Consider the following 15,242-nt stretch of genomic DNA (forward strand, 5'->3'; position numbering starts at 1 on the left):
ATGTGACTTTACTTGGGTTAACAACAATTGCAAAATACATAAAAAGAAATGTTTTAAATCATTTAGACACAGCTGTTGTACTTAAATTACAGATACCATGCTAGTGACCATATTATTTAACTCAGTTGATTGTGATACAGTAAATTGTTCATTGCCCCTCAAAGAAAGAGTGGATCATGATAAAATATCTGTAGATTAACCATTTGACTGCTGCTTTTGGTGGAAGGGTTAGAATATGAGTGTCATAAGTTTATTCTGTTAACCCTTGTATACCAAGGGATCTAAATTAAAACCTTTATGCAAATTTATGCTCCAAACAACAGCTTAATAATAATGAAGCTGTTTTAAAAAATTGTTTATTATTTTCAAAAAATAATTGAAACAAAGTATTTTCCAACAGAAATATTATAACAAAAATGGTTAAGGTGAACATTAAGTCAATAAATAATCAATAATGATAATGCATAGATAGTATCATTATTGAAAAGTGAATATAAACTGGAAAAAAAAAAGAAGAGAAAAAAAAGGAAAAGTAATTATAATGAACCATCACTATATACCTTTCTGTTCAAAGAGCAACTGATCATGAAATTATTTCATCGGAAGTGCTTACATTCTGTTTTGCCTTTTATATCTTTTCTTACTGAATGACATTGCACAGGTTGACTTGACAGCAGACACACTTTCACAACCGACTCCAGGTAAATTTCAAAATCACTTTTGATTTGGTTTATTACATTTACTCTTTCATTTCCACATTTCAAATGAAAAATTCTACCTTCATTTCAGTTGATTCTGAAAATAATGAAGAATTTTGTAAAGTAACTGTGTCACTGTTAAGCTTATATTTGGAACAGATTAATGTAAAATTTTGATGGAAGGTTTCATTTTAGGTTACTTTGACCCTTTTGTTGCTAAATTTCTGTAGAAATACAGTGTTTTTGTTACAATAAAATTTTGCAAATAATGAAGAATTTAGTAAAATAATTGTTACTATTAACCCTTTAGCATTTAAAAAACCAGATCTGGCCCAAAATATTCTACTTCTTTTATGTTCAAAACAGCCAAATCTGGCCTTTCACATCTATTCTAAAATGTCATTCAAAAGATATACAGTCACTTCATTGAAATCTTGAAGCTACAAAATAATACATGATAAATTCAAAAATTTGTGAATATGTAAGCATTAAATGTGACAGAGTAACCTGAATGTTAAAGGGTTAAGCTTGTGTTTGGAACAGATAAGCATGAAATGTTGATGGACAGTTTTAATTTAAGTAACTGTTGCCATATTTTTGTAGAAATACATTGCTTGTGTTACAATTAATTTTAAAGATAACAAAGAATTTAGTCAATTCATTAAGCTGGTGTTTGGAACATAAATTGATACAATATTTTGTTAGAAAGTTTTAATTTGGATCACTTCAAGGCTGGAAGCTTGTATCATTGAGCCAATGTAGTCTCAGTAGGGCTGGTATCAAAAAAAGTTAACAAAATATACAAACTTATGATATTTTATCATAGTCTACTCTTTCTTTAGTGCAGTGATCAATTTAATGTGCTACAATCAAAATGACTGAAGTTATATGAATTTTAGAAACCAATTATAATAAATTTTGATTAAAGACTTCTATTTCTATACATCATAATCCTACAAAAAAAAAAAAAAGCAGTGCATGTAATACACTGGAGATAATTGTTATGGGTTATCATTAAAGCATTGTAAAGCACGTTATACACAAGCACACATTATATATGAAAAAATATGGCAATAGTCTTGAATTTGTTATGTATCAATCATATAGAGTTCTAGTTGAACATTTTTTATATCAATTAAATGCCACTAAAATTCCTGTACATAATTTTAAGGTAGTAAACTAATATTCACTTTGCTGTTCCTTTTTCTTTAAATTTGTAATTAAACTCAATTATCGGAGAAATAATGTTCACTTGGCATTTTTCTCCAAGCTTATATAATTTATATAAGACAGATATATATTCTCTTTTGTGTGTGTGTGTGTGTGTGTGTGTGTGTGTGTGTGTGTGGGTATGTATATGTGTGTAAACGTAAAAGACTTTTTCATTTTCCCATGAATCAAACTAATACACCTGCTTGTCGGTCACACACCTGTCTCCATCCCTTGTTTTTCTATAAGTTTCAACTCTCTCTCTCTCTCTCTCTCTCTCTCTCTCTCTATATATATATATATATATATATATATATATATATATATATATATATATATATATACACCAGAGTAAGCACATAAATCTGAAACAAGGTGGGAAAAAATAGTACTCGAATACTGGAGGTAGAGTACTATGCTTTATTATTAAAGCTGCAATGTGATGTATTTATATATATATATCGAGTCCTTCCTGTGCCATAGGCTCATAAGGCTGTTTTCCTGGATTCTGTGGTGTATATATTCACTCCCTGTTCGTCACTGGATTAAACATTTTTGCCAAATGAGTGGACTGGATTAATGTGGAATGAAGAACATAACATGTGAAATCTAGAACACAGCATGTGAAATGAAAATCACAACACATTGTCCTATCTAGGAATCGAAACTACAATCTTATGATTATGAGTTCAACACCCGAACCACTAAGCCATGCACCTCCACTCTCTCTCTCTCTCTCTCTCTCTCTCTCTCTCTCTCACACACACACATGCACATGCACACACATTCATACAATGGAGTTCTTTCAGTTTCTGTTGACCAAATCCACGCACAAAGCTTTGGTCAGCCCAGGTCTATAGTAAAAGACACTTGCGCAAAGTGCCATGTCATGTCCTGAGACTGAACCCAAAAGCACACAGTTTACAAGCAAATTCCTGAACCATACACAGTGCATTTTGAGAAAAAATAAAGCCCAGGTAGTAAAATGCAGAGTAAAAGATATATGGATAAGACATGCTATTAAGGATTACGTGAGGATTACTCTGAGGTTTTTGTCAATGCTGGCCTGCACCTACTTTGGTTTCCAAATTTAGAATCTCAGCATATACAGTATTCAGAGAAATCCATGTTTTATTTTATTCATGGAATTGAATAGCAGTTTAGTTCCAGTTATAATGACTATATTATTAAGAATGTAACTCTTGAAGAATGAGAGATTAAGTTAATGGTTATACTACTTAGATGAAGAACCATCAAAACACTTCACCATTTCCATTCCATAAACACAGAACCCATACTTGTTCACACACACACACACACTGACATGCACACAAAACTATACACACTTGCACAATTACAACCACATACATATATGTGCAAATACATCTTGCAGACATGGCTGTATAGTAAGAAGATTGCTTCTCAGCCACATAGTTCCAGGTTCAATCCCACTGCATGGCACCTTGGGCAAGTGTCTTCTACTCTTGCATATATATATATAGATAGATAGATCTTTGTATCTGTGTTTGTCCCCCACCACCACCACTTGACAACTGGTTTTGATGTGTTTGCATATCTGTAACCTAGTGGTTCAGCAAAAGAGACTGAATAGAATAAGTACCAGGCTTAAAATGAATAAGTACTGGGGTTAATTTGTTCAACTAAAATTCTTCAAGGTGCTGCCCCAGCATGGCCACAACACACTCCCCAGTCCAGGAATTGAAACCACACTCTTATGATAATGAGTTCAATACCCTAACCAGTAAGCCAAGTGGCTCCACACACATGTACACACAAGCATATGTGCATGCACACACACACACACACGCACACACACCACACACACACACGCACACACACCACACACACACACGCACACACACACACACACTCTTACAAGTAAACGATAAAAGATACATAACATGCACGTGCATAACCCTATCGACACAAGTATACATGTATGTACATTTACAAACGCATACAAATACACAGATACATGCATACATACATACATACATACAATTAATGAATGTGTTCACACATACGCGTATAAACACACAGAGATATGTATAGAAATACAGACACGTGTGTGTGCACTGGCACGTCTCCTTAGTTACACATTCCTACATGTGTGAACAGGGAAACAAGAGATGAAGTAAAATGTAAATTGCATAAAAATACAATAAAGTAAGTTTATGATATTAGTTCATTAATTACCAATTAAAACCTATTTGCCATTGTGGTTGTATTATGTATTTTTATATCTCACATGTAAAAAAAAATCCATGTATGCACAAGCACATGCACACACATGTGCACACAAACACATACAACCTACAACACATATGTATGCACATATATATGAACAGTTGTGTTGTTAAGAGATTCACTTCACAACCATGTGGTTTTGGGTTTGATCCCATTGTATGACACCGTTTCTTTTCTACTATAGCCTCGGGCTCAACAAACCTTTGGTAATAGATCTGAAAGATAGAAACCAAAACAAGACCATTGTGCATGCACACACACACACATATTTATAAGAAGAAGGTAAAAAAGTGATTAAAAAATCTATGGTGAATTAAAGATGTGATTTTCTGTACTCGTATTTTTGTTATATATATGTACACATATAACACACACACACACACACACACACACACACACACACACACATATATATATATATATATATATATATATATATATATATATATACTAGCTGGTGTACCTGGTAATTCCTGGGGGTAAAGATGTTCTATTTAAACGCCTTATTACTCTGATATAAAAAAGTAATTTCATTACAACTGCCACAAAAGGTGTATTGTCCTTCGCGAAAAAGTACGAAAAACTGTCAGCTGGAGGTGGGAGAAATTGTTGGAGGTTGGCGAGAAAGATTGTCAGAGGTTGATGAGAGAGGTTGGCGAGAGAGATTGTTGGAGGTTGTTGAGAGAGGTTTCCGGAGGTTGGTCAGAGAGGTTGTCAGAGGTTGTCAGAGGGAGAGGCATCTTTGTTCCAAAATTTCAGTCTTGCAGGGCTTCGTGATACACAATGTTTTTAGTTTTGCCATTGGGTGCATAAATGAATAAATTTTCCAGATTTCCAACTCTAGAGCATCTGACATAGAGCTGTCCATGTGTAAAAGCAGGATTGGGACACACTTATTAAATACGTTCTGGAATCAAAAATTTATCTACTGTCATCAGAAAAGTTTAACTGGTAAAATGCAGAATTTTCGGAGTTATGGGCATTCAACATGTAATCAAGTTTAATTGAAGACCTTGCATGCATTGCCAACATTTAGTTATTTGGATATGTTGAAAAAATGTCTATTCATGCAATATCTAAATTAATTACAGCAATATGTATATAACTGTTTAGATATTGAAGTAGAATAGACGAAGAATAATTGTTTGATTTAGTAAATATCAAATATAATGAATCAGAGACTTACCTGAGATCGCCATTGATACATTAGAGCAGCTTGTGAAGTAGAAGCACTCACTCGTGCTCTTACTCATCATGGCATTTTAAAGGTTAACTTTATCAAGGCTAATTTATTAAAGCTAATATATAAATGTAGTATATATAAGTGCAAAGAAAGTATGTATGTATATAAATGTATGAATGAAGTCTCTAAGGTTTAAGAGTCAAATCAAAAAAGTGCAATAATAAGGACTAGCAGTTTAAAACTGCAAGTAGTGAAATGCAGAATTAGGTCTGCTGATCATGAGAATCAAAAATTGATTGCTTCACTAAAAACTGACAATTTTAAGTGCAGGTGCTATGGGTTATTTCCCTTGGATGTTTAAATAAGCTATATTAGTTATATGGAGTAGATATAAGGATCCCTTCCAGGGGCCCTATTATCGATTTTTTTTCAACAATCTAAGTATGTCACAAGGTTTCCAGACATGAGTTCTACTCACATGTCAAACTTCATCAAAATCGATAAAACGATGTAGGAGGAGTTAGCTAACAAATCCACAATACAACAGACTTCATTCAGTTTCCATCTACCGAAACCATCCATAAGACTTTGGTTGGCCCAGGGCTTTAGTTGAAAACAGGTATGTGTGTATGTTTCTAACACTTTGTCATGACATCACTCAAACAAAAGTCACTACCATCCAAGCTGTTTTACTTTTTACAGATCTTCCATGCAAACATGTCCTGTCATGGGGTTCAGACACATAGATGCAAACAATATGCTTTTAGGCCCTCATTTGTACTGAGATGGTTGAATCTTCTTGAGTAGAGCAACTCACCAATCATCTCAGTCTTTTGTCATTTCCTCTGTGGAACTCAAATTTGGAGGTCATTCTTTACTACTTCATTCCATGCCTTTCTGGGTTTCCCTCTTCTACAGGCTCCATCTACAGTTGGTGATCAGTACTTCTTTATACAACTATCTTCATCTGTATGCATTACCAGTGCAGTCATCTCTCTGATACACTACATCTGATTCCTCTTATACCCAATGTTTCTCTCAACACATTTGCACTTTGTCTTTATGCAGCTGTTCTCATCCATATGCATCACCAATGCAGTCTTCTCTCTTGCACACTGCGTCTGATTCCTATTACACCCTATTTTTCTCTCAACACATTTGCACTTTATCATTCTTGCACATTGATTTTGCACAGCCAGCCAGCAGAGTATGCTAGCTTCATTTCTTACTAGCTTTTGCATGTCCTCTGCATTCATAGCTTACATTTCACTATCATCTAGCATTGTTGTTTGTGTACAAGCATCATACAATCTACCCTTAACTCTGAGAGAGATGCTTTTTTGTTATCAAACGAGATAATGGCTCTCTGAACATTCTCCATCCTATTATTATTGTAGCAACCATGCTTTCAGAGCAACCTCCTCCACTGTCTGTTAGGTCACCTATCTTTTGTTTTTTAGTTGAATCAGTTATTTGATTGTGGCTATGCTGGAGCACCACCTTGAAGGGTTTTAGTAAAAAAAAAAAAAATAGGCCCTAAGACTAATTTTTTAAAGCCTAGCTCTTATTGTATTGGTCCTTTTTGTTGAACTGCTAAGTTACAAGGATGTAAACACACCAACACCAGTTGTCAAGTAGTGGTGTTGGGCAAAAACAGACACTACGACACACACACACACACACACACACACACACACACACACACACACACACACACACACACATATTGATGATGATGACAATGGGCTTCTTTCAGATTCTGCCTACTGCAAGGCTTTGGTCAGCCTGAGAAAACACTTGCCCAAGGTGTCATGCAGTGGGATTGAACTCAGAACCATGTGGTTGGGAAGCAAGCTCATTACCTAGGTAACAAAAACTGCCTACTACCTCTGTGGATCCTTTTGAACATTTGACAAAAAAAAATATACTTCCCTTGTGCTTTTACTGTGTATTGCTTCTGTGCATCAGCCACACATAAAACCTACTTTCTCTGTTAGCTATCCATTCCATTTCTTACGTGTCCACAGTTTGCATTGAGTACACCCTGTAGAATCCCTGCCAGTGCCTTTATCATTAACAAAGTTATTTTCCTAATGAGATTTGTGTGTTGTTTGTTTTCCTGCTTCCTAGAATTTTGTCTTTGCTTAGTTAATTCTAAAGCACATTAATTCCAGGATTTACTTCCAAGCCTGGAATTTAATTTCTAATTCTACTACAGATTCAGATATAAGGAAAAGCTCAACAACATAGAGAAGCTTCCATGGGCAAATGGTCTTAAACTTTTCTCTCATGCATATATTCAATATCTAAATATACATATTTATAAATATGCATGTTTATATATATGAATATAAAACTTATACATCTATATAGGTATACATATAAACCCACCCAAACACGTATATAACATATAAATACACACACACACCCACTTATATATAAATATCTGTCTCTGTCCCTTTCTGTGTATGTGTGTGTGTGTGTACACAGGGATGGCCATGAGTTGCTTTACCCATTTCTAATAATAATAAAGAAATGGGTAAAACAACTTATGGCCATCCCTGTATATATATATATATATATATATATATATATACATACGCACACACAAACACATACACACATGTGTATATACATATATCTGTATATATACACACACACACATCCATACATGTATATATATATATATATATATATATATATATATATATATATATATATATATATATATATAGTTGAAAGTTTCAGAAAAACAGAAGATGAAGATAAGGGTATGAACAACAAGCAAGGGTATTAGTTTGATGCTCAGGAAAGTGAGGAAGTCTTTCATGTTTCGAGCCTACGCTCTTCAACAGAAAGGAATAAGAGAAAATAAACAGAGAGAGAATAAAAAACTTATAGATTTAGCGATCAAGCACACACACACACACACACACACACACACACACACACACACACACACACACATTTATATATACATACAGGGTCCAGTGAATATATTGTCGTCTAGATTACACAAAAATAAGAATGACACCGACATTTCATTTTAACAGATATATTTACCACAATCACATAAATATATCTTGAAATACTAAAGAGTAAATTTATTCTATAAAATCGCCCAACTGACCCTACTATACTGTGCAGTCAACAAAATCAAAAACAAACAACACGCATGCACGAAATTAAAAGTATAAAGTAGCGACAAATTACACATTGCTCCCTGTATATTTATATATACCCACCCACATATATAATATATATATATGTATATATTGTGTATACATATTGGAAAAAAATAGGATACACACATCATGCAGTTTATACCTTTTGTTCCCAATGCATGGTCTGTGTGCGTGTATGTGTGTGTGTGTATCCACATGGATTCCTTATATGAAGGATGTGATCACCAAAGAAAACCATAATGATGAACATTTTGGCTGTGTGGTAAGTAGCTTGCTCACCAACCACATTGTTACGGGTTCAGTCACACTGCGTGGCACTTTGGGCAAGTGTCTTCTACTATAGCCTCGGGCCGACCAAAGCCTTGTCAGTGGATTTGGTAGACAGAAATTGAAAGAAGCCCGTCATATATATATATATAAATAAATATATATCGTCGTCGTCGTCGTTTAACGTCCGCTTTCCATGCTAGCATGGGTTGGACGATTTGACTGAGGACTGGTGAAACCAGATGGCTACACCAGGCTCCAGTCTGATTTGGCAGAGTTTCTACAGCTGGATGCCCTTCCTAACGCCAACCACTCAGAGAGTGTAGTGGGTGCTTTTACGTGTCACCCTCACAAAGGCCAGTCAGGCGGTACTGGCAACAATCTCGCTCGAAAACCCTCATGTGTCACTCGCACAAGAGCCAGCCCAGGGGCACCGGCAACGATCCCGCTCGGAAGATTTCATGTGTCGCCCGCACATGAGCCAATCCAAGGGCACCGGCAACGATCCAGCTCAAAAGATTTCATGTGTCGCCCGCACATGAGCCAGTCCAGGGGCATCGGCAACGATCCTGCTCGAAAGATTTCATGTGTCGCCCGCACATGAGCCAGTCCAGGGGCACTGGCAACGATCTTGCTCGAAAATCCTACGAAAATCCTACGACAGTCCCACACAAGAGCCAGTTCAGGGGCACTGGCAACGAACTCACTCGAATAATTTCATGTGTCACCCGCACAAGAGCCAGTCCAGGGGCACTGGCAACGATCTCGCTCGAAAGATATCATGTGTCGTCCGCACATGAGCCAGTCCAGGGGCACCGGCAACGATCTCGCTCGAAAGATCTCATGTGTCGCCCGCACATAAGCCAGTCCAGGGGCACCGGCAACGATCTCGCTCGAAAGATTTCATGTGTCGCCCGCACATGGGCCAGTCAAGGGGCACTGGCCACAATCCCGCTCGAAACATTTCATGTGTCGCCCGCACATGAGCCAGTCCAGGGGCACTGGCAACGATCCCGCTCGAAAAATTTCATGTGTCGCCCGCACACACACACACACATATATATATATATATATATATATATATCATCGTCATCATCATCATCGTTTATATATGTATATATGGGGACAAACACACACACACACATACATCATCATCATCATCATCATCATCATCGTTTGACGTTAGCATGGAAAGTGGATGTTAAACAATGATGATGATGATGTATGTGTGTGCGTGTGTGTGTTTGTCCCCCCCCCCCCAACATCGCTTGGCAACCAATGCTGCTGTGTTTACATCCCTGTAACTTAGTGGTTCGGGAAAAGAGTACGATAGAACAAGTACTAGGCTAACAAAGAATAAGTCCTGGGGTCAATTTGTTCAACTAAATGCAGTGTTCCAGCATGGCCGCATTCAAATGACTGAAACAAGTAAAAGAATAAAAAAATAAAAGAAAATATACTTTATGTATTTTTATGTGCAGTTTATATTTTCCTATTTCCCATTTCTTTGTCTATATGTTTATATCATCATCGTCATCATCATCATCATCCTCATCATCATTTTACCATTTACTTTTTCATGCTTGTATGGGTTAGATGGAAATCGTTGAGGCAAATTTTCTACAGCCAGATACATTTTCCTTTCAGCAGCCTTACCTGTTTCCAAGCAAGGCAATATTTCCCCATGGCTGGGCATGCTTTTCATGGAACATTGGAAATGAATGATGCTATGTGTATTGTATAACAGTGATGCTCATTTTATTACTGAGTCATGATGTCAGGTCAAGGAGACATAAACATGCACACACAAACATAAATACATGTGTTCATATATATATATACATATATATATATATATATATATATATATATATATATATATTTATATAGGCGCAGGCATGGTTTTGTGGTAAGCTTGCTTCCCAGTCACATGGTTCTAAGTTCAGTCACCTTGGGCAAGTGTTTTCTTCTATTGCCATGGGCCGACCAAAGCCTTGTGAGTGGATTTGGTAGATGGAAACTGAAAGAAGCCCATTATATTTATATATATGTCTGTGTGTGAGTGTGTGTGTGTGTGTGGGGGGGGGGGGGGGTTCTGTCTCTGTCCCACTCCCACAGTGCTTGACAACTGGTGTTGGTGTATTTGCATCCTTGCAACTTAGTGGTTCAGCAAAGCGACTGATAGAATAAGCATCAGGCTTAAGAAAGAAGTTCTGGAATTGATTCCTTCAACTAAAAATTCAAGGCAGTGTCCCAGTATGAGTGTGTATATATATATATATATACATGTATACTGTGTGTGTATAAGTGTATGTTTTAGTGGGTTCTTAGACAAGGGATGTAAACAATAACTAAAGCACTGATTACCAGTTTCTTGATTCAGTTTCTGTCTACCAAGTTCAGTTCACAAGACTTTGGTTGGTCCAAGTTTTGTGTCCTTGGTGCCAGATAGTGGGACTGAACTTAAAACCATGTGGTTGAGAAAAGAACTTACACATACATACATCATCATCATCAACAGTAGCAGCATTGTCATCATCATTGTCGTCACCAGCTTTTAGCATCTTCCATGCTGCTATGTGTTGGTGGGTTTGACTGGGTCTGATCAGTTGGAGGACTGTATTGTCCATTGTCCTCCAATATCTGCTTTGGTACAGTTTCAATGGCTGAGTGCCTTTCCTAACACCAAACACTTAACAGAGTACTCAGTGCTTTATTTATTTATTTTTTTTTTTTTGATGGCCCCAGCACTAGCTTAGTCTTCATGTAACTTGCAAGACTAATTTCTTCAGCTGAGCAGGGGGTTAACTTTAGCAGGGTGGGGGGCAGTTTATGTTAGGTGATGAAAGGCATGACTGTGTGGTAAGAAACTTGCTTCCCAACCACATGGTCCTGGGTTCAGTCCCACTTGACTTGGTAGACAGAAACTGAAAGAAGCCCATTGTATATATGTATGTACATATCTATGTGCCTTTGTGTCTGTGTTTGTCCTCCTCCCATGGTGCTGGTGTGTTTATGTCCCCCTCCCATGGTGCTGGTGTGTTTATGTCCCTGTAACTTAGCAGTTCAGCAAAAGAGGCCAATATAATAAGTATTAAGCTTAAAACCATAAGGCCTGGACTAAAACCCATCAAGGTGGTGCCCCAGCATGGTCCCAGTCAAATGACTGAAACAAGTAAAAGATAAGAGATATGAAGAAAGGGGGCCAGAATAGGTGTCTTGTTGTAGAGGAGACAAGTGAATGAATGCTCACATTATAAATGAGTGGGTGGGAGAAATCAGTGAAGAGCTTGGCCCCCAGGTTGGGGTAGAGCTGCAGAAAGTGTCACTGGGTAGTGATTCCAAGTGTGTGATGGAGAGAATGAGGGACAGTTAAAGATTGGACAAGGTGGGGAGGTGGGAGTCAAATATACTGAATGATGAACAAGGGTTGATTTAAGGGAGTAAGGTCATTAATGATAAATATGAATTGGATGGTTGGTGATAGCAGCTACAATTTGGATTGGGTTGTGGAGTGAATTTAGTAAATGGTCAAGGGTTGGCCTATGATATATATCAAATAGATGTCTTATAAAACTATCCGCACAGACAATAACAACTATACTAACAATTCAACATACCTCCATCCCATTTACACTAGCTTTGCCAAGCGGTCTAGTTTACTGGATCAAAACTAACAGCCATGATGCTGGGATAAGGACGTAGGCTCCACTCTTGGAAGAAAATATAAAAAAAAGAATGCATATATACAAATTAATACATATCCATTTACCTAATTACCTTAACCTTATAATCCAACGTAACCACACATACCCAGGGCCTGTCAATGGGGAACTAAGTCCACACTGTGTCAAGGTAGAGTGAGTTCAAGTGGGGGAAGGCCAGAGGGAATAGGACTTCAGTACTGTCTCCATATACCAATTCCACATACAAGGAACTGATCAGCCTGATGTTATAATATGAGACGCTTGCCCAAGGTGTCATTTAGTGGGAAGGAAAACCCCAAACCATGTGAAAGTGAAGCAAAGTTTCTAATTATGCAACCATGTCTATATGTGTGTGTATACATACAGACACAAATACACAGTCACGCACACACATATACACACTTAATTTATGTTTGTGAGTGTGTATGTGTGTGTACATATACAGTCATAAATATAGTCATGCATAATACATATATACACACACAATTTATATGTTTGTGAATGTGTGCATAGCTATGTATATATATATATGCACATGTATGTGAGTGTTATGTATATGTGTGTGAGTTTCTATTGATATATATGTATATATTTGTATGTATATGTAGGTGATAGTATACATATACATATGTATGTGTGTGTGTTTATATGTCTAGATATATATATATCTATGTCTAAATATCTGTTTCTCTATCTATCTATCTATCTATCTATCTATACATACATACATACATACATACATATTTATATATGTGTATACGTATACCTATTTATATTCACACAAATATAAAAACGTATACATTCATGCATACTTTCATGCACGCACACACACATACATAATATATATATATATATATATATATATATATATATATATATACACACAAATATATATATATATATATATACACACAAATATATATATATATATATATATATATATATATATATATATATATATATACATATACACACATACACACTCACCCACCTGTATATAGTAAGTGCTATCTTCCCTAATATAAGTGTTTCGATTTTGTTTTGTTGTCAATAATCACACAACTACATCTCTCAATAACTTCTCTCTATATTTCTTCTCTTTTACTGCATCTCTGTCAAAAACTGCTGCTGCTTCTGTTGCTGCTACTTCTGTTGCTGCTGCTTCTGTTGCTGCTGCTTCTCGTATTGTCATTGCTGCCTTCACCTACACAGAGCAGTTCTATCAGAAAGTTCCTCATAACCGATTGGAGCTATTGGCTAAAGGATTTAAATTATTGATTTTCTTAGCATGAGAATATATTCCAAACCGAACCCTCCTGTTGATAGCGATTCTTTTGTTTTATATTTACAGTGTTCTGGTGGGTTCCTATGTAGAAGGGATACTTTCCGAATTTGATGCTTAAAAAAAAAAAGAAAAGAAAGAAAGAAAAGGTGTATTATGCAGCACATTATAAAACACCAGCGTTGGCAGCAGCAGCAGCAGCAGCCACCGCGATGATTAGATGTGTGGATGTAGAGAATCTAGCAGCACATAGAATGATGTAGTTGTAAAGAATTGGTTATTTTCTTTGTGCCGATTCCTCTCTCGGAATCCGTATTAGTAGAAAATCCAAGTTTAACGTGCTTATAGATAATATCCTTTCTTCATTCTTGTCATGGTTATTTATAGATTTTTGGATTTTTTAAACATGACATTGGGTAGAGCTGGTAATCTAAATTTATTCTTAGTTAGATCTCTAAAATCTCCAAACAAGATTAAAACTGGAATTTTGTTTTTGTTTTTGTTTTTTTGCTACAATGTTTTTACCACTTTTCTACTTTTCTTTCTTTCTTAAAACAATGTAAATACTAAAAATGTATTATAACTTAATTTAGTGTATAGGCATGGTTTAAAAAGTTATCTCCACACTAGACAAGTTCTTGTTTCCTTGCGTGAAAAATTAAAAAAAAAGAACCAATACATAAACAAAAAAAAAAAGACACGCCAAACCAAATACCAAAACAATATTAAATATATTTTTCTAATCTATTAATTATTCCCACTTTTTTCATTAAGGGAATCTTAGTCTCATAGAATTTTTCATCGTCCAAGAAATTTTGTAGTCTTTTATTTTTTTCATGATTTTTACTTTGTTAATTGTATGAATAGCTATATGTCCAGGAAAACCAGTTCCCAGACTCCTTCTCGGTTTAGCTTAGCAAGCCCTGTTCTGGAATATAATAATAATTTGGCCAACTCAGGGTCATCATTATCTTTGACCATGCTGCAGGTCAACAAAGAATATCATAACCAGTCGCGTACAAGTTTAGCGTCGATTTTTGAGGATTTAGCTATAATCCGACGTTCTTTCCTCAAACGAGGATCTGATATGGTAAGTTTATTTGTTTTGTTTTTTTCTGCCCCACTTTCTATAGTAAACAAATTTAACCTTTATAAAAATAGTTATAAAATGTTTTCCATTTATGAAAAAAATTTCTGAAAATATAAAAAAAAAAATATAGAATTATTCTTTGTATTGTTTTGTTCTTTTTCTTTAAAGTGAATTCTTTGTTGAGTTTTAAAAATAATTTCCTTTCTCTCACATGGTTTATACCAATTACAATCTCAATGTAATTCCGATTGTCTTATTTACCATTCTCTTTGTTTATTTGTTTACTTATTTATTTGTACAATATATTCAAAGTTGTCTAGCAACTTGTTGAATTTGGTCTCACATTCACAACA

The 15,242-nt window shown here is 35.8% G+C and overlaps 1 protein-coding gene across 11 annotated transcripts in view; it reads left to right on the forward strand.

Annotated features, from left to right (window-relative positions):
* The window catches only part of LOC106881649 (transient receptor potential cation channel subfamily M member 3), a 701,312-nt gene that overhangs the window by 225,229 nt on the left and 460,841 nt on the right, over nt 1–15,242 (forward strand). For 4 of the 11 annotated variants that reach the window (XM_089357689.1, XM_089357691.1, XM_052970747.2 and 1 more), the window contains exon 1: nt 14,018–14,889. The exons of the other annotated variants lie outside the window; for them this stretch is intronic. Coding sequence is in view for 2 of the 4 variants with exons in the window: in XM_052970747.2 (XP_052826707.1) it covers nt 14,659–14,889 (231 nt within the window). In the remaining 2 variants the exon portion in view is untranslated. Of the gene's footprint in view, nt 1–14,017; nt 14,890–15,242 lie in introns of those variants that run through there. 11 annotated transcript variants of the gene reach the window in all.

Source organism: Octopus bimaculoides, chromosome 9, assembly GCF_046866305.1.
Source record: "Octopus bimaculoides isolate indiv1 chromosome 9, ASM4686630v1, whole genome shotgun sequence".
Lineage (NCBI taxonomy): Eukaryota > Metazoa > Mollusca > Cephalopoda > Octopoda > Octopodidae > Octopus > Octopus bimaculoides.